General features: G+C 44.1%; 1 protein-coding gene across 4 annotated transcripts; it reads right to left on the reverse strand.

Annotated features, from left to right (window-relative positions):
- Nucleotides 1–1,487: 1,487 nt before the first annotated feature.
- LOC147896198 (endoribonuclease) lies at nt 1,488–17,698 on the reverse strand. Of its 4 annotated transcripts, none has more exons than XM_087382649.1 (12): nt 17,577–17,698; nt 17,388–17,459; nt 17,180–17,259; nt 16,836–17,061; nt 16,659–16,691; nt 16,464–16,546; nt 16,247–16,319; nt 4,510–4,837; nt 4,087–4,418; nt 2,745–3,073; nt 2,316–2,664; nt 1,488–2,110 (listed from the first exon to the last, which is right to left on the reverse strand). In XM_087382649.1, exons 1-12 carry the CDS (start codon nt 17,652–17,654, stop codon nt 1,868–1,870), a joined length of 2,226 nt encoding a protein of 741 aa, XP_087238775.1. In that variant the 5' UTR covers nt 17,655–17,698; the 3' UTR covers nt 1,488–1,867. The 4 variants fall into 4 exon arrangements, with proteins under 4 accessions (XP_087238775.1, XP_087238774.1, XP_087238777.1 ...); XM_087382648.1 differs by having other exon boundaries at nt 1,489–2,110; nt 4,087–4,424; XM_087382651.1 differs by having other exon boundaries at nt 1,490–2,110; nt 2,316–2,646.
- Between the last annotated feature and the right edge of the window lie 967 nt (nt 17,699–18,665).

Here is an 18,665-nt window from a genome sequence, read left to right on the forward strand (position 1 = left end):
AAAACGGAGAACATGGTGTGTCGTGTCCATGTCCTCCACTGTAAAGCCATGGCACCAAGGAAAGAGGTACACCAAATGCAGGCCAAGGAGGATGGGACTCTGCTCCACAAGTGTCACGGGAGCTCAACTGGATGAGAAAGATGCCTCTTCCTGAATGTGGTCACCCCCTAGTGCCAAGCTCACTTGGATCCACTCGCACGTCGCCTTGTAGGTATGAGACCCACAATCACCTTATCCTGGAGGGACTAAACTGCATGCTGCACCTGTTGCTTATCTACTGGAGAAAGGATAACCTTGACGGCTTTGGGATTCAAAGATACTACCATTTGAGCCCTTCTGGCCAGACAAGTATCACCACCAAGCTTAGCTTCTTTGAGGTGTAGGCCAATTAACCCAAAGTTGTTCGGGAGGAAGAGGAGAGGTGGAAAAAGGAAAAATGAAAAAAGCTTAGAGAACAGTCAAGAAGTAAGGGCGACAGGCAAGAAATGGTGCAAGGAGGAAGAAACAAATGGTGGGGGGAGACAAAGCGACGAGGGAGGAGAGGAGAGTATACGAGGAGGGAGCAAAGGTGGAGGTGGTAGAGGCGGGAAGGAAGCAAGGTGGGGGCAATGGATGGAGGAGCGGGGGTGAAGGAAAAGGTGCGGGCATGGAGACGATAGCGTGGACGGGGGACAAAGAGTAGCCGGGGAAGAAGCGAGGAAGAAGAGATCGCCGGGGTGGGAGGACGCACGGGGAGGCAAGAAGAGGCGTAGGAGGGGAAGGAGGTGCAAGGGGCAAGCAAGGAGGAAGTGCGAGGAGGCAAGAGACGCGTTGGGCAGGGCGACGGGAGGAGTTACGAGGGGGCAAGCAAGGAGTGGTGAGGGAGACGGAGGCGGGCTGGAGGGGAGGTTAGGCCAGGAGGAGCTGCTGCAGAAGCAGAGGCAGCCTCTCCCTCTCCCGCGTCCATGGTTTTACTTCCAAATTTCTCCTTTCTTTGGCTTGTATGCACTCACATGTTTCCATTAAATTTGTAAGGAGCTTAGTAATTACAGTTGTTTTTTTGCCACTTCTTACAAAGCACCTAAATGCTTCACTTTATTTTTACCATTTCTATCTATCACTTCATTGCTTCCACCATTTTTGCTTCATTCATGATTGAACTTTAATTGTATTTTGCAGGTTCCTCCTGTACTGTCACCAACCATGTTGCTCACCATATACTCAACTGCTACTATGTACATGTACTGCTCTTTACAACACTGCATTCCAACATTTTCCTATTATGCTTGTACAATGCTATGCTTCTGCTTCACCTTTGTCTGTTAACTACCCATCACTCTAACCATTTGCTACTCTTCTAGTCTCTCTCTACCATACTTCCATATTCTTTCGCTTGCAAGTCCTCGGGCATCATAACACTGACCACTTTCTTGATGATGTCGCTTAACCAATGATGTAACTAAACCTCTAGAAGTTGAACTCTTGGCTCATGCCATAGCAATCTATGTACAATATCAAATAATGATCATTATGTCATTGGCACGCATACCTGCCCAAAACTTCAAACAAACTACTGCCCATGACAAAAATTAATGCTCTAAAATAATTAGATAGTTTGGGGAAGTCTTAGCAATACTCCACAGAATTTCCATTTCCATCCCAAGGTTTGACACGCATACCTGCCCAAAACTTCTAATGATACCCATGACAAAATTCTCTGTATTGAATAGCTAGTTTTGGGAAGGCACTGCAAGGAGCTTCTATGTGCCCAGTGCGAACACAGAGCAAATAAAATGATGCAAAAATTTTGCACTGGCAGTGAATCCATGCATCCTCAATTCAGAGCCAATATGTAAGTTATAGAGGTGATTGAAACTGCCCTGAAAGACTACAGTTTCAGAGCTAGAAGATCAATAGTAACTAAATCATCCATGTTGGAATTTTGTCCTACACCCAATACAGGAAGAAAAAGAGGCTCCAAAGAAATGAGTCCAACTGTACTCATGTACTTCTGTGGCTCTTCTTGAGTGGTGCGAGCTGATGATGAGAGAAATCCAGTCAGTGCATGCTTCCAACCTTCTGTTATTGCACCCAAAGAAACCATTTCTGCAACAAAGAGGATACGAACGGCCTACATGACCAAAAATAAATTGCAAACGAATTAGGAAAACGACTGCCATGATATGAGAAGACAAGTAAAATCATTACAGTTGGAGATATATATATATATATATATATATAGATAGATAGATAGATAGAGAGAGAGAGACAGAGACAGAGACAGAGATAGAGACAGAGACAGAGACAGTGATTTTTCCACAGAAGGCAGGACCCACCAGCATATCCTCCCAACATAGGCAAGCTTTATCCAGCATTTTTGAAAAGGCATGCAAGCAGGACTTCAATTCCCACTGAAGATCTGGTTGAAGAGAATCAGATGGAATGGTTTGGGAAGTAGAGCACATTCTGTCAGAACTCTGAAATTTGCAACTCAGAGAAATAGAAAAGAAGGCCCTGCACGTATATCCTTCAACGATGGAGCCATGGCATGCTGAATATTCCCACTGACAATCTTCACCAGATAAGCCACAGAAATCTCTCCTCAATGTGAAGCCTTCATTGTTACAACTAGGCACATGCAGAAGAGGTTCCACTTCAAGTATTGCCCTGTATAATATTGCAGAACTGTCTGTCAACGAATGTCAGAAACAAAAGCCAACAAAAGGTAATTAAATTCAGCTATTAGATAAATATGGCTCACCCACCCCTTTGGCAATGCTGGAACTTGCACATACAAAACTGGAACCTGAGAAGGACACGCCCCACTTGCATCTCCTTCACCACAAACACCTATGAATTTATCCAGCATTGCTTCGATTTCTCTCCTCTCAGTGATCCCAGCCAACAAGGAGCAGTATACTAAGATATTTATCGACGAGTGGATGACACTTGTAGAGAAAATTTGAGCAACAGCTTCACAGTTTTTAAGAGCCTGTTTCATTTCTGAAGCTGCCCCTCCAGAAACAAGAACCATTGTTGGAGGATCAAGCCCCAGTTGTCCAGCCATATATAGCATGCCATCGTGCAGTGTGGCCTGAAAACCTTGGGAACATGGGAGAGAGAGTAAGAGCATGAAATTATAACTATTAGAAAGGTAGTCATTTAACAAGCATAGGGAGTGACAAAACCACAGCTCATACGCAGCATTAATGAGCAGCTCCCATCTCTGTATTTGTTCTAAGATATCGCACCATCTATATCATGATTCATATATACACACTTGAAAGGCAGACTCAGCCAAACCAAAGACTAGCCTCAGCAGCAAGTCTCACTGAGAGAAATGCTCTAAAACCCACACTGCAAAGATTGATGACTGTAGACAGCTAGCAACCACAAAAGAATCATTATGTTGTGCAAGAAAGAGACTGTTCTCAGCAAGGATCTCAAGCGTTTATATACACCTATACCTAGATGAATCCAGGAACATTCCCAAACTCATCCTCTAAAAACACAACATAGTGCAGTTTCAATCTCATGATAGTCACTCATAAGGTTGAAAACCATAAACTTTATCATGCATAGCAGGGACTAGCTACTATGACATATACCTAGATGAATCCAGGAACATTCCCAAACTCATCCTCTAAAAACACAACATAGTGCAGTTTCAATCTCACGATAGTCACTCATAAGATTGAAAACCATAAACTCCATCACACATAGCAGGGACTAGCTGCTATGACATCCCCACTGATGTCATCAGCACCCAACAGTACCATAGTATAAAAATATACTCTCACACATACAAATCCACACATACTTGAGCAAAAAAGTAGTCCAAAATTATTTTCAGTACACGTATTAATACGCCTTAAAGTGAGGGGACAGAAACTGAAAGAGAAAAAGACTGCTCATTAGATGGTGGTGGTGTGTGTGTTGTGGTGGGTTGATAGGGGCAGATGAATGAGCCTTCAGAAAATCAAAACATTTTTAATCTGCTTTTAAATCCATTCCAATGAAGATTCTTGCAACATAACAGAGTGAGTGAGAAAAGGAGTTTGGACTCAAAGACATAATAAGAAAATGCATAGAAGGAGCCATACAAACCTGGCTATATGGTCCAATGCAGCTCGGTGCCCAGCGAGAAATACTCTGAACATGAAGCACTTTCTTCTCTGTATTTTTCGCTGCAATGACCTCCACCATTATGCTTCCCATACTACTACTATTTAATGCCAATCCAACAGTACTCCTAGATGGTACGCCCCTAATACACAATTGTTCAGTAATATGCTGCATATACGTCTGATTCGCCAGTGTAAATGCTCCCATATCATCAATATAAAGGTGAATGTATAGCACATTTCCCCAGCTGAGACCATCCTTTTCAAGCTCTTCATAAACTGATGTGAGCACAAAATCCAGCTCATGCTGTATATCTGCTCCTGCAAAAGCTGCAAACTTTAGGAAACAAGGACCCAAATCAAATCTCAAGCTCAAAATTCACAATTTGTGGTATTGCAGGCTCACCATCATCACCGATGCGAGATCTCATCCAGCAACTTATAGTTGAAAGACTGCCTGCCCATCTTCTGGAAGCAATGTGAAGGTTCAACTCAGATCTATCATGTGCGGAAGGTTCCATATTTGACACAGGACTGTCTTGGGGCTGAAAGACATGTTCTCCACTATTCCCTTCCACTTCTTGAATAAAGTGTGTGGACAGCGACTGTTCTGGCAATGAATCATACATCTTGGACTGTAGATGGAATGCTGTGGGATGAAGCACGCCGACAGGAGCTATGGTATCCGGTGAATGTAATCTGACCTCATACTTATCCAAAACAATCTTGAAATTCTGCGCGACACAACAGCCTTACATCAAAACTAAATACAAGCAGTCATATCCCAGTGATATGCACGCTTGAAAAAAACAACCAAATGGATCACTTGTAGATCTACTAGCACTTCATTTGAATCGATTGTTAACATGAACAGATTTTGAGCTACCAACCTCTCCAAGTGTAACTTTTGGTGATTTTTTTTCAGATTCAGTGGATCCTTACATAGAGGGGATTTACCTTGCTAGGCTTAATGCACATTCTAGGTAACAGGTACCTGTAGAAGCAGGAGTCCTTTGTATGATGGGAGACTCGCCCAGCATCTGCACTGCAGCTAATAGTTGAGGATGATGACAAGGTCCATCATCGAACACAATTTGTTTGGCACAAGGATAGGCTTGACAGATGTGGGCAACATGCACACCAACATTGTGAAGCCCCCTCGTCTACAGAGGGAATGTCAAAACAGTAATGTATAATTTGTCCTTGGTAGAATATCTCGTATATTTAATCTTTAGAAATCCCTTTCTATACCCCGATGCATTGTTCCTATTATTTCTCTAGTGGGTAGCACACCCTTGGGAAAGGACATCATCACTCTTATGACCACCAATGGCCTTAAACCTAAAGGATCTAGATGTGCTGGATAGCAGCAGTGACCAATGCATGGGATGGATTCTTGTTAAGAACCATCTTAGATGTAGTTGACATCAATGCTAAGTGCTCCACTATACGCTCATTCTGCCTTGCTCTGCCCTTCCCTTTTTGCTCATCCTCTCCGTCTCAGCCTCCCTCACCCGCTCAGCTCTCCGCCTCAAGCCCCCCCCCTCACCGCTCAGGCTCTCCACCTCTCTCTCTCTCTCTCACGACCTATCATTGGACAACATGAACAGATTTATTATTTGCAGCAAGCAGTCAGAGAGTTAAGGCTTGAGCTGGCAGAAGTAAAAGCTCGACTTCAAGTTCTAGAGGGACCTGGCAAGCAGGCAGTAATTGCTGAGGTTGTGGACTCATGAATTCTCCTCCTACTCCTCAACTAGTCTCTATAGTCAAAGATATGGTCCATACTGAAGTACAATCAATCAAGAAAGAAGTGATTGAGGAGTTTGACACAAAGGCAAACAAGACTGATATTCAAGAAGAGATCAAAGAACACGAAGCCAGACGTGATAATGCATTGAAGATTAGAGTGGGGGGGCTCCCTGAAGGATGGTTTAAAGATGATGACTCTTTCAATGAGACTTTAGCACATGTCAAAGCAGCCATGCCTAATATTGAATGGAAGGTTGATGATGATAATGATGATGATGATGATGATGATGATGATGATGACAGGGCAACTATTATCCGGCACTCCAAAGGACATGCTATTCTTACACTTAAGTCGCGAGATCTACGGATCAATCTTCTTCAACAATCTTACAAGTTGAAAGGGACTAAGATATGGATAGCTGAGGAACTTACATGAGCTCAATTGAAGAACAAGGCAACCGAATTAGCTAAAGTCAAGGCTGCTAGGAAGGATGGAAAATGGGCAGTTTATCGTGAAGGCATAGCACTAATCAAAGAGTTTACATCAAAACCAAAAGACTCCCAGTCTTAAACTGATGTATGACTGATTATTTTTTCAGACTATGATGTAGGTATTCTAAATAATTGGGGTTGCTTGTGCACTCCCAGGGAGCTGCCATGTGCCCTCCCTAAAGCAGATGCACTGGACGGATTTTTGCTGTCCCATAGACCTGTTGGTCTCCCGTGGACATTAATAGACTTTCTTTCTTTCTTTCTCCATTCCATCGTCCTCTCTGCTCTAGCCTTACCAAACCCCCCACCATTCTTCCATTAGCCCCCAAAATTACATTTGGAGATTTAATATTTGAAGATTACTTCGTCCTTCTGAGTTGATAGTATTCAAGGATGATATCTAATAAAGTATCATTGAATATGCTTTTGCTTTGCAAGAGCACAGCCTACCTTAATGATGCAGAATGGGGACCATTCCAACAAACTATGGTTTACCTTAATGATGTTCCAGAATAATACTCTCTCCATGTGTTGTCCAATTGGTCCCAGGTAATAAGTAACAGTACAATAACCCAAATTAAATAAGACAACCATAAAGGATGGTAGAGTTTGGAAGGAAGTGATGTATAATTTGCACAAAGGATATGACAAAGTTAAAAGATACTCCTTGTCACTTAGTTGCAGGAAACGTCCAAAAAAGTTAGGAAATCCCGTTCCTAACGTTTCCCAAATTAGGGCGTTTCCGAAACTTGGAAACGTTTTGGAAACGCCTAATCTACAAGTGCGCCAAAAGAAAAGCCAACAAGGGCAGGTATTGACAAGAGATGATGGTAGGCTCTTGCATTGTCATGGTGGGTGCATTGCGAAGGCTTCAGAAGTAACAGATGACTCGGAGTAGACGATCTACATGGGTGACGATTTATTCGTCAATGAAATCTACGAATCACATCTTCAAGGATCATCTACTCCATGCCCTCCAAGAATCCAATTGCTTGACCATTGATTGGTCGGTACTCTCCAATAATTGCATTTTTAATAGATTGGCCTCTCAATCCATCAACAATTGGATGGCCTTTGCTTTCTACGATTGCTTGGTGACCCTATATGCACGCTCGCCTTGCGCACACGTCTAATTGCTAGCTTCTGTATGTGAGCAGAAATATACTTCATTCAGCCTACCCTTGCCGTTTCCTATTACTTCAAATGCTGTTTCAGAAACATTTCAAAACTACCACGTCTCTTGCATTTAAACATTTCATGCAACTTTGCCTTTCACGTACAATTTGTAGAAGCGATGTAACAAAGTTACAAATCTTTCTTAAATTAAATGTGCTATCTCTCACGATCTCTGACGTATTCCTTTCTCTATATCTTAGACTTATGGATGGTTTGATGAATGGACACTTGTGGAAGGGTATGCCCTTTCGATGGGACACTTCCTATGAGGCACAACCCTTCACAAGAGACATTCTATTGAAGAGACACTCCTATTGTAATGTACCCTCTCATCAAGGGTCACACCCTTCACAAGGGGTACACACCTCTTCATGCACATACACTTTGGAGTACACACCTTTTCATGTGTGACTCTTCACTCTATATAAGAGAGGCCCAACTATATGGATGACACACTACAGACACTTGAGCAATACAAATATTCCTTGTTCTCTGCTATTTCAGTCTCCTTTCTGTTCCTTAGCACATTTCTAAATATAGTAAATCTAGGATTTCTTACAATGGTATCAGAGCAAATTTTGCTCCTGCCTATAGGAAATGCCCCCCACCTTCTAGTGCCTATCTGATACATCTCTTTCTGCTAAAAGGATATCCGCACACATTGTGCATAGAAGAGATGGAGAAAATGAGCGTAAAACTTTTTAGCACCAACCCCACCTAAAGTCATCAATGGCCTCTCCATCTCCCCCACATCACGAGTTGATGTGAATGGACACGACAAAAATCGTGTCTTTTGATGTGCTTGGGCTGTCCCAAAACCAAGGGACGCACCTTTTCCACCAGCGGACACACCTTTTGATGAAGAGTTTTGATTCCTCACCCAAGGGACACACCCCATCGTGGAAAAAAGGACACCTTTTCGTGTGGGGACACCCCTTTTTAAAACAGGGTCACACCCCTTCATGAAAAGGTACACCTATTCCAAGGGTCACACCCCTTAGAATAGGCACACCTTTTGGCACCAAGCACCCTACAAAAGAGTACCTAAAAGGGCTAACAAGGAAAACCAGCCCTATACCCAAGACCTAACCCTAGACTACCCAAGGGTTCCCCAAACCCATGTTTTAATTTTTGGTAACCACCACCCAGCAATAGGCGCACAAATCAAAACGCGAATTCCTGCAATATGTTTCGCCTTTTCTGCCGTACGTGATTGCGCCATATTCCTGCAGCAAGCTGTGCCCCTCGTCACGCCTCCATCTTGTTTCGTTCTCGTTGGCCTGCACCAGCCGGCTCTATTGCATACCTGCCTGCAAGACCTGATGATCGATCAGATCCCCTTTGCAGCCTCTATTCGTCATCTTGCTGCCTCGATTTCTGCAAACAGCGCCAAGGTGCCAGAAATTCGCCATCTTCTACCGCAAATCAGCCCTGGAAGCAAGCACCCAGCAGCGCCAGATGCAAGCAGACTGCGCCTTTTATCAGGCTTCCATCCTACAATCTACTGGATCGCTTTTGGCAGCCGGCCCTCGCTAGAGCATCGCCACCATACCCGCCTGTGACCAGCAGCCCTTGCTGCCCATCTCTCACGATTCAGACCAGCCTGCCTCTTGCTGCTCATCTCGCCACCCTTGCCATTGAACTGCGGCCTTTTTGCTGCCTTTCTAGTCACACTCAAACAGGCCAAGCCCTGCTCTCCCATGGTACGCAGCAAATAGCACAGTTTCAACGCAGAAGACAGCGCAAGGTTCCACGCAATCTGCCCTCTTTTGCTATTTCGCCTCTGCCACGCCTCAATCAGCCTTGAAAGTCTCACCAGCGCCCCTTAATCGATGGACCTCTGGACAAGAGATTTTCAAGCCTTGCTATGCAACTACTTGGCAGATCTAATCTATGCCAGGTGGATTCTCTCCATTCTATTTCTAAGGATTCTCTTTCATATTTTTATTTGACGCTCAAATTACAGCAAATGAAAGCCTCCTCCTTAAAGCATGGAAACCCCTGGTAATTCCCCAGTCCCTTCAAGGACACCTCAGGCATCATCTACCACACAATATAGTGTTCAAATTTCACAACCAGCCCATTTCGGAGCTTTTGCATCGTGGGTCTTCTGTGTCACGTGCCCTTCCAATGACTTGGACCACATCCTATACCTTCTGCGTGAGGCACCTCAGTTACATTACTTCCTCACCACAGTCCAGGTTGTGTTCCACGAGACACGTAGATACCCAGAACCCGATATTCCTCACGAGTTTCCTATCCATCTTTGGAGAGACTTTTACCCCTCAGCTTCAGCATCTCCAGGGTACTCTCCACCTCCTTCAGCTCCCAGATATCCTCCTATACAGGTTGTACCTTCCCCAAGACAGTATTTACACTCTGAAGGCACTCCTTCTCCTGGATATCCTCCACTTCTGACAGCAGCTCCTTATCCCTTCTCAGATCCGTGGACTCTGCAGCCTACCCCTGTACTCTCACGAGCAGTAACACCCATTTCGGCATCACCAGTGTTACCTCAGACCGGACCTCCTTTACCAAATTTCCACGGATGGTTCCATCCTGCTTCTCCTGCCCCCTCCAACATGAACAACCTCAGGGAGCAGCCCGAATCTTCTTCCAGGAATGGTAAACTAGAGCGCAGGTTCGTGCTTTTCTCACAAGGATCTCAGATATGTCGCAACGCTCGCGTGCAGCCTCTCCAGAGATAAGCTCCTCATGTCCAAAAAAGACCCCTGAAGTCAACTTACAAGGCGAAGCACTACTTCAACTTCAAATTTCCCAGCTTCAGGACAGCATCTCCGACTATTTCAAAAAGTCCAACAACTCCAAGATTCTCACAGTACCACACATACAGAGGATGACGTGACGCAACCAAACGACTATGTGGACTCATTCCCACTAGAGGTGAAAAACACTGAACTCCGTGCCCTCTACCGTTTACTCCAAGCTTCCAAAACTAAAAGACTTGACATTAAACTTCCAGAAGCCTACACTGGTCAACGAAATCGCCGAACAGTTGACCAATGGCTCGCAAAACTGCGCATGTACTTTGATACTGTTGACCTCACTGAAGGCAAAAAGATTGCCTTGGCAGCCTCCCTCCTCAAGGATACAGCTTTCCTATGGTGGCAACGACGCTTAAAGGACGGAAAAAGTGTGTTAACTTGGGAACGTTTTGAACACGTGCTCCGTAAGCAGTTCATACCTGCCAATGCGGACTTCCAAGCACGTTCAAAACTCCGCCAGTTGGAGCAAACAGGCTCCCTGTCTTCCTACATCTCTCAGTTCACCACATTGGTGCTGGAGATTCATGGGTTAACTAATGATGATCGCCTTCATGCTTTCATCTCAGGCCTAAATCCCTCGTTACGCATTGATGTCCTCAAAGCAAACATCACCACCACCGCTAGCGCTATTGCTTACCTAGAGCGCATTACTGATTTCCAAAAAACAAGGAAGCAAAGTGCTAGTAGAACACGAAACTCTACTATGCCCAAAGGTGCTCGCCCTCAAGATAATCCCAAGTTTAGAAAATTTAGAAAAAACTCGAGTAATCAAGGTCAGCCACAGTCTCAAGATCCCCACAAGTCTCAGAAATCGTATGCTGGATTCCAACAGAAGCACTCCTCCAAGGATCGCGCCTCTTCTTCTTCACAAAGTCATCACCGTCATCCCCAACATAAAGGTGTGGCCACTTATAAGAAGAAGAACTCCAGCACAAAAGGACTTTGTACCATCTGTACGGGCGACCATAGATGGTTCGATTGTCCCAAGCGACCAAAGCAAAATTCCAATATGGAACCTAGCACTTCCCAAACAGAACATGCTACCCCAGCACAAGACAAGAAAGGCAAAGTTGTTCGAATGGCGAATACCATCCGCCTGAGCCTTGCCAGCAACCCCGAACCTTCCCTGGCCACTCAAGTACTTTGTGTTCAAGGATCGATTCGTGGAACAACGGTCACTATCCTCATCGACAATGGCTGCTCTCATAACTTCCTAGCTAGTTCTATGGTCGACAACCTTCGGTTGACCACCAGTCCTAGTCTCATGGACTATCAGATTGAACTCGCAAATGGAACTACTTTCTTGTGCAACACCAGGATCAAAAACTTGTCTTTTCGCATCCAACATTATACGGACAAGTTGAACTTCGACATCATGCCTCTTTCTCGGTACGATGTCATACTTGGACAACAGTGGCTCTACGACTATGATCCATCAATCAGTTTTCGCAGCCATACTATCCAGTTTGTCCACCAGGGAAAACTTATTGAGCTAACTGGTTCTAGGGACTCTCCTTCAACCCCAGTTGCCTCTACCCTACAAGTAAAGAAGTGGGTTCGTAAACGTCAAGTACAGACTTCACTTCTATTGGTTACGGCAGTCGAGGAGACACCAACAAAGGATCCTCCTGAATACCTCAACCAACCTTTTTTCCAGCCCTACCTGGATATTTTTCCACAGGAATTGTCAAAGCAGTTACCACCTCGACGACCAATGGATCACCCAATCGAACTTATTCCCGGCAGTAATCCACCGTCGAAACCTCCTTATCGGGTTTCTTACACTCAAAATGAAGAAATCCAAAGACAGGTGACCGAACTACTCGACAAAGGTCACATTCGGTCCCGACCACATTCATGACACTAATGAACGACATCTTCAGGCCTTTCCTCGATAAGTTCGTCATCGTTTACCTCGATGACATCCTCGTTTTCAGCAGATCCCTACATGAGCACAAATAACATCTTCACCAAGTTTTTGAAGTTCTCTGCGCAAATTCTCTCTACATCAACATTGAGAAGAGTGAGTTCTTCAAGACCCAACTTGAATATTTGGGACATGTTATTTCAGCTTAAGGCATCTCTGTGGATCCCAAGAAAGTCGAGGTAATCCGAAACTGGCCTACTCCTAAGAATGTTCATGATGTCCGCTCTTTTCTCAGATTGGCAAACTTCTACCATACAAAGGTCTATCAGTTTTCCGAAATCGCAGCTCCTATGTCCGAATTATTGAAAAGCACGGCAGTTTTTCAATGGCTTCCCAAAACAGAGTATAGTTTCCAACAACTCAAGCAAGCACTCACTACCACACCAGTTATGGCTATTGCTGATCCAAACCTTCCATTTGAGGTCATGACCAACGCTTCCGACGTCGCTACAGAAGCAGTCTTGATGCAAGAAGGCATAGTTATTGCTTTTGACAGCCATAAACATTCTGATATCCAACCCGATACCCAGTTTATGATGAGAAGTTTCTTGCCGTTGTACATGCTTATCACTCTTGGAAACATTATCTCATGGGAGGCGACTCCGTGGTCAAGACGTACCGTCACTCTCTAAAGTATATCTTTACTCAGCCAGTCATGAACGCTCGACAAGCACGCTGGGTTGAGTTTTTGGCCAACTTTCACATGACCATTGAGTGCATTCCAGGACTACACAATGTAGTTGCTGATGCTCTTAGCAGGTTAACTCTAGCATTAGCTATGGTAATCTCTACATTATCTGTGGATGTTCTGAATTCATTCAAAGGGAAGTATTTCAATTATAAAGACTTCGGCACAGCAGTACAAGTTCTTTCAAAAGATCAATCTTCGACCTCCGAACAGAAGATTTTCTCATCCTATTCTTATAAAGACGACCTTCTGTATTATCAAGATCGCATCTGTGTACCACATGACAAGGATGTTCAACGTCTTTTGTTAAAAGAGCATCATGTAGTTCCTTATGCTGCCCATCCAGGCATCAACAAGACTTATAGGTTACTCAGTGCAACATACTACTGGCCTCATATGAAAAGCGACGTCATCAAAATGGTTACATCTTGCTTATCTTGTCAACAAATGAAAGCAAGCCGACGATTTCCAGCAGGACTTCTTCAACCTCTTCCAGTTCCAACTAAAAGATGGGAAAGTATTTCCATGGATTTCATTACAACACTACCACAATCCTCCGGAGGTAACACTCAGATTATGGTAATTGTTGATCGATTGTCCAAAATGGCACACTTTGTTGCTTGCAAAAGAAGTGCACAGGCTCCGGACATCGCCAAACTCTTCATACAACACATCTTCCGACACCATGGATTGCCCAAGAATATCATATCCGACAGAGATCCTAAGTTTACCAATCACTTTTGGATTTCACTGTTCAAATCTTTGGGTACAACTCTACTGTTTAGTTCAGCCTACCACCCAGAATCAGATGGCCAAACTGAAAGAGTCAACCAAGTTCTGGAAGAAATGCTTCGACATTATATTCAGTCACGCCTAGCAACTTGGGAAGAGTATCTACCACTCCTTGAGTTTGCTTATAATAACTCTTTCCATAGTGCCATCAGCATGACTCCATTCCAAGCAACTTATGGACACACTCCGATTGTACCAACGAATTTTATACTTCAACATCGAGTAGCCCTAGCTGATCAACTGGTTCAAGAAATGCACGACATTCTACTCCAAGTCAGGGATCATATGCGAAAAGTGCAAGAGCGGTATCAACGGTCTGCCAACAAACATAGACGTCACCTGGAATTTGACACTGGTGACATGGTGCTATTATTTGTAGCCCCACATCGCTATAAGACGGTTAAGTTTGTGTTTCCTAAGTTGCGACCAATATACTATGGACCTTTCTGGATCGTCAAGAAAAATTCACCTTTAAGTTACAAATTGGAATTACCACCATCATGGGGTAAAATCCATCCGACATTTCATATTTCTTGGCTAAAGACGTATATTCCAGGCGATGAAGCAGTTCCTCCTGCAAGTGATTATGTCCCAGAAATCGAAGACGATTATGTTCTCCTTATTCCTAAGCGTATTTTGGACCATCGACAGCGAGAGACTCGACATCGACTTATCAAGGAATTTCTTGTTCTTTGGCGAGATCTAGACGACTCCGACGCTACTTGGCAATTTGATGAAGACTTACAGCAGTACCCTGATATTTTACAGCAGTATTTTCAGAATTTACCGTGATATTTTCTACATCAGTTCATTATCTCCACCAGGGTCTTATTTTGAGTGGGAGGGGATGTCACGATTTGTGACATATTCCTTTCTCTATATCTTAGACTTGTGGATGGTTTGATGAATGGACACTTGTGGAAGGGTATGCCCTTTCGACACGACACTTCCTATGAGGCACAACCCTTCACAAGAGACATTCTATTGAAGAGACACTCCTATTGTAATGTACCCTCTCATCAAGGGTCACACCCTTCACAAGGGGTACACACCTCTTCATGCACATACACTTTGGAGTACACACCTTTTCATGTGTCTCTTCACTCTCTATATAAGAGAGGCCCAACTGTATGGATGACACACTACAGACACTCAAGCAATACAAATATTCCTTGTTCTCTGCTATTTCAGTCTCCTTTCTGTTCCTTAGCACATTTCTAAATATAGTAAATCTAGGATTTCTTACACTATCTCAGCACTGTAATTAGTGATAGGTGCGGCCACCCTCGTAAAAGGCGCCATCACCATAGCTGGATGCTGTAGTCTCATGGTGAAAACCTGGAAAGTGAGATCGTTGTAATTGAGAAAGACCAACATATTGGGTTTGCATATACAAGAACGCACACAAAAACTCACGTATGATCAAGAAGCATGTGCACCATAGTAAGTAAATGAATAAAGGGTCCAAATTGAAAAAATGTATAACTGTAGAAAAGGTCAATTACAACACACAATGGCTTCTCTACTAGATAGGAGCGCTTGGTCCCAAGGCCCAAGAGTAGGGACAGTAGTCTGCACCCCCCCCTCCCCCCCGCGCTCCGCAACCCCAACAAAAAATTCAGTTGGCCAACCAGTGAACAGCTGAACAATTTGCAGACCAGCTGACTGACCAACTTCTCATCTCAGCTGATCCTGTTGGGCCATTTTCCTGGCTTGGGCCATACCTTGGCCAACCAGGCCCTCTCCATTAGCCCATAACTGTTTCCAAGGCCACTCAGCCTTATACATGCCTCAAGGCTTGCAGCCCTTCCAGGCATTGCTGCTCATGTGGCAGCCAAATCTGGACAGATGTGCTGCCCACGTGACAGCTCTCTTGTGCTGTCTTGCTGCCTATGTGGCAGCCAGCATGCTACCCACATAGTAGCCGCTGGTCCCTCAGACCTGCCCACATGGCACCTCCTACGCATGCCCATGTGCCGGCCCTATCTAATCCTACCACTTGCTGGTCTCTCTCCCCCCCAAACCCGCAATGTCCTCATTCAGGGGCTCACATGTGGGGAGATGAACCCAATATTCCAAAAGCAAATTAAAACAGGTTATCTGATGCTTATGCAAGAGACTCAAGATGGTATTGTGAACCTTTTAATATATTGCGGGGGCTAAGGCATGGTCTACTAAATTATAAGGTAAGTTCGTAATAAAATGTAAAAATATATGATCTACGTCTAGCAAAATAGTTGTATTTCATTGGAGTGTATTAAGCAAAACTCTTGCTCTTGGAGAGAGACTCAAAAGTCCATAAGGGTGATACAAATGAAAGTGGTCTTCGTTCACGGTGACCTAAAGCGCCAATATTTTGCCACTCATAAGGTTCCTGTATTAAATCATCAATATTACTGCATTGACTTTCAAATCAGAACATGTATTTTTTGGCTACAACAAAAAATGTATATAAATTTCAATAATACAGCAGACTGTTTTATGCTGACTCAGAATTCAACAGAACAGTAGTCATCTCTAGGCTGTTTCATGCCTTGAAAAGAGGACAGTCGAGTGTTAGCGTTTCATACTCACCACCTTCACCGCACACATTGATACCATATAGACTGCATCCCAAAATACCAAAGCATTGTTAGTGACGCATTATTGCATACACACCACCAATTGAACAAGAGGCTGATGATACCGAACAGGTGATGTGTCAAGTATACACAAAGATTCGACCAAAAGAGGATCAATAGTTGACTTACTTGTTAAGGTGAGTCAGAAGTGGCTGCATTTCAGCCAAAGATTTACCAAGATGAATATGAGGATTGAGACCAATAGCCGCCACCTATCAATGGTCCAAAATAAGGATATGGAAAGGAAAGCCCTGAAGCTATCAAAGACATACATACAAAATAGTGTCCTATGAAATTTGAATGAGGCCGAATATTGAAGCTCACCTTTACAAGGACTGCTTGAATTCCGCATGCAATCTCCATTCCAGAACGATGGCAAGAGACCCAATCAAACATTAATCACACCACTCTTAAGAAAGCCTGGAACTGCTACGCAATACTACAATATCTAATAGTCAGTGCGGAAGTACATGCAAAAATAATTGGATACCGGTTAATCACCATTTCCTGTAGCAGAGAGGCTTGCTCCTGTCTCCAAAGAAATGCCAAAGAGACCAGTCCTAACCTGGAGCAAACATTCTCTACTCTCATCCTCTGGTAATCAGACGCAATTGCACCGCATGAAACCCCACCCACAGTTGGGAAAGACTTCAGCACTTCTTTCAGTAGCAAAAATAAGTCCTCCACTTCATCCCCATCCGTCAGAGAGTACCTAAGTTCTAGAGCTCTGGTCAATTTCCAAAGCACAGTATTAATTTGGAAAAAACAAAGGCCCTACAAAATCTTTCTTTCCATGCAGGCTACGAGCAGCCATTAGACACAGACAGAAGGAGACAGAAATACACCTAGAACCCCCTTGAATCCGCCTACGAAATAAGGGCAATCCCATACACTGAGCGTACGCAACGACAATCTGATGCCCAACCTGCACCAAGACACTACAGAAATATCAGAAACAAAATGCATCGCTACTCAAACAAGCATTTGGCAATGATCATCCATAAGACATTGAGAGCGTCCAGCCCCAGAAAACCTCTATAACAAAAACGTTACCGTTTGATACATGAAGCTATCAAGTTCATCAACTGAATCATCGAGAGGGAGCAGGTTGGCAAGCGCGACTATCTGAAAAACGACAAGAAACCTAAATCAGGACTGACAAGCATTCCTAGGCACTAAATCCACACAAACAAACTTCGTTTTAGATACAGCGCAAGAGAGAAGAGAGGGGATAGAGAAAACCTCGTGACCGTAATCAAGGCAACGCATCATGGCATAGCAACTGTCTTTGCCGCCACTCACCAACGCCACGACCTTCATGGTGATGCTTCAAGGGAAAGATAAACGCTCAACCAGAGCTTCTGGTGCAATTCATTCAATATATAAATCCACTCTTCAAACTTTTCACATTCCACGTGTCAGCACACAATTGGGTCCCCCACGTTGCACCAAGCGCACCAGTGTGATCATGTACGCTCAACACACATCCCACCCACTGCCCTGATGCATTCCATGCACTGTCGGCTCATGGAAACAAAGATGATGGGAGCCATCCGGTGGTCGTGCAAAGACCTTGCACATTGCAGGCGAAAAGCATCTCATAAGCACCCCATCACCTCTCGCAACTCGATCCGACCCTATTCGACAGCCTTCTGTTTCATGGATGGACATCACTTATTGGGTTAAGGGGTCATGCTTGTGAAAAGGACTTGCACATGGATGAGGAATCAATTGTGGGTGGGATTCCACTACATGCTAAACAAACTACAAAAATGATATTAAATTACTTCCATACACATGGACAAATGAACATCTTGCGTTATTAGGCAGGCAGCATAGTGAGATTAAAACAAAATCCAAGCCGTGGTTGCACCACGTGTCACCCTAATTCAAACTGAGGCCCTGGTTACCTCCACTCTAATTCAAGTTGTGGTCACCTCCTAAAGTTGTGGTCACCTCCTAAAGTTGTGGTCACCTCCTAAAGCTATGGTCACCTCGTAAAGCTCCTAAATAAGGTCGGTTTGCTTTTTGCATGGATACTAACTTTGCGACAAGTTGCTTTCCCATCGTCTCCAGCTTTGCTTTGTCTTTCGTTTGTGCTCTCTTCTAGCCTTTTGAATTCGACAAAACACGGGCTGCCCCTTCTCCACAGTACACCACCTCCCCTTGCCTTGCTTCCTTCCCCTTTTCAATCTCCCTCCCTACTTCGCTTTGCTGTTTCTCATAGCCAAGCCTCTCCATTTCTCCACTTCTCCCGTCGAGCTTGCTTCCCATCTAGCAGCCTTCTACTAGCTATACTACTATACTACTACTAGCTAGATTCTCATCACA

Source organism: Dipteris shenzhenensis, chromosome 12 (assembly GCF_047967505.1).
Source record: "Dipteris shenzhenensis isolate YYH24624 ecotype China chromosome 12, Dip_SZ_1.0, whole genome shotgun sequence".
NCBI classification, from domain to species: domain Eukaryota; kingdom Viridiplantae; phylum Streptophyta; class Polypodiopsida; order Gleicheniales; family Dipteridaceae; genus Dipteris; species Dipteris shenzhenensis.

What these genes read in the sequence shown, in the direction of transcription:
- LOC147896198 (XM_087382648.1), bottom strand. Translation starts at nt 17,654, where the DNA reads ATGAAGGTCGTGGCGTTGGTGAGTGGCGGCAAAGACAGTTGCTATGCC. An exon ending in CGGATTCAAGGGGGTTCTAG is followed by an intron (nt 17,062 to 17,179) that starts GTGTATTTCTGT and finishes GAAATTGACCAG; the next exon opens with AGCTCTAGAACTTAGGTACT. An exon ending in ATCTCGCATCGGTGATGATG is followed by an intron (nt 4,425 to 4,509) that starts GTGAGCCTGCAA and finishes CAGCTTTTGCAG; the next exon opens with GAGCAGATATACAGCATGAG.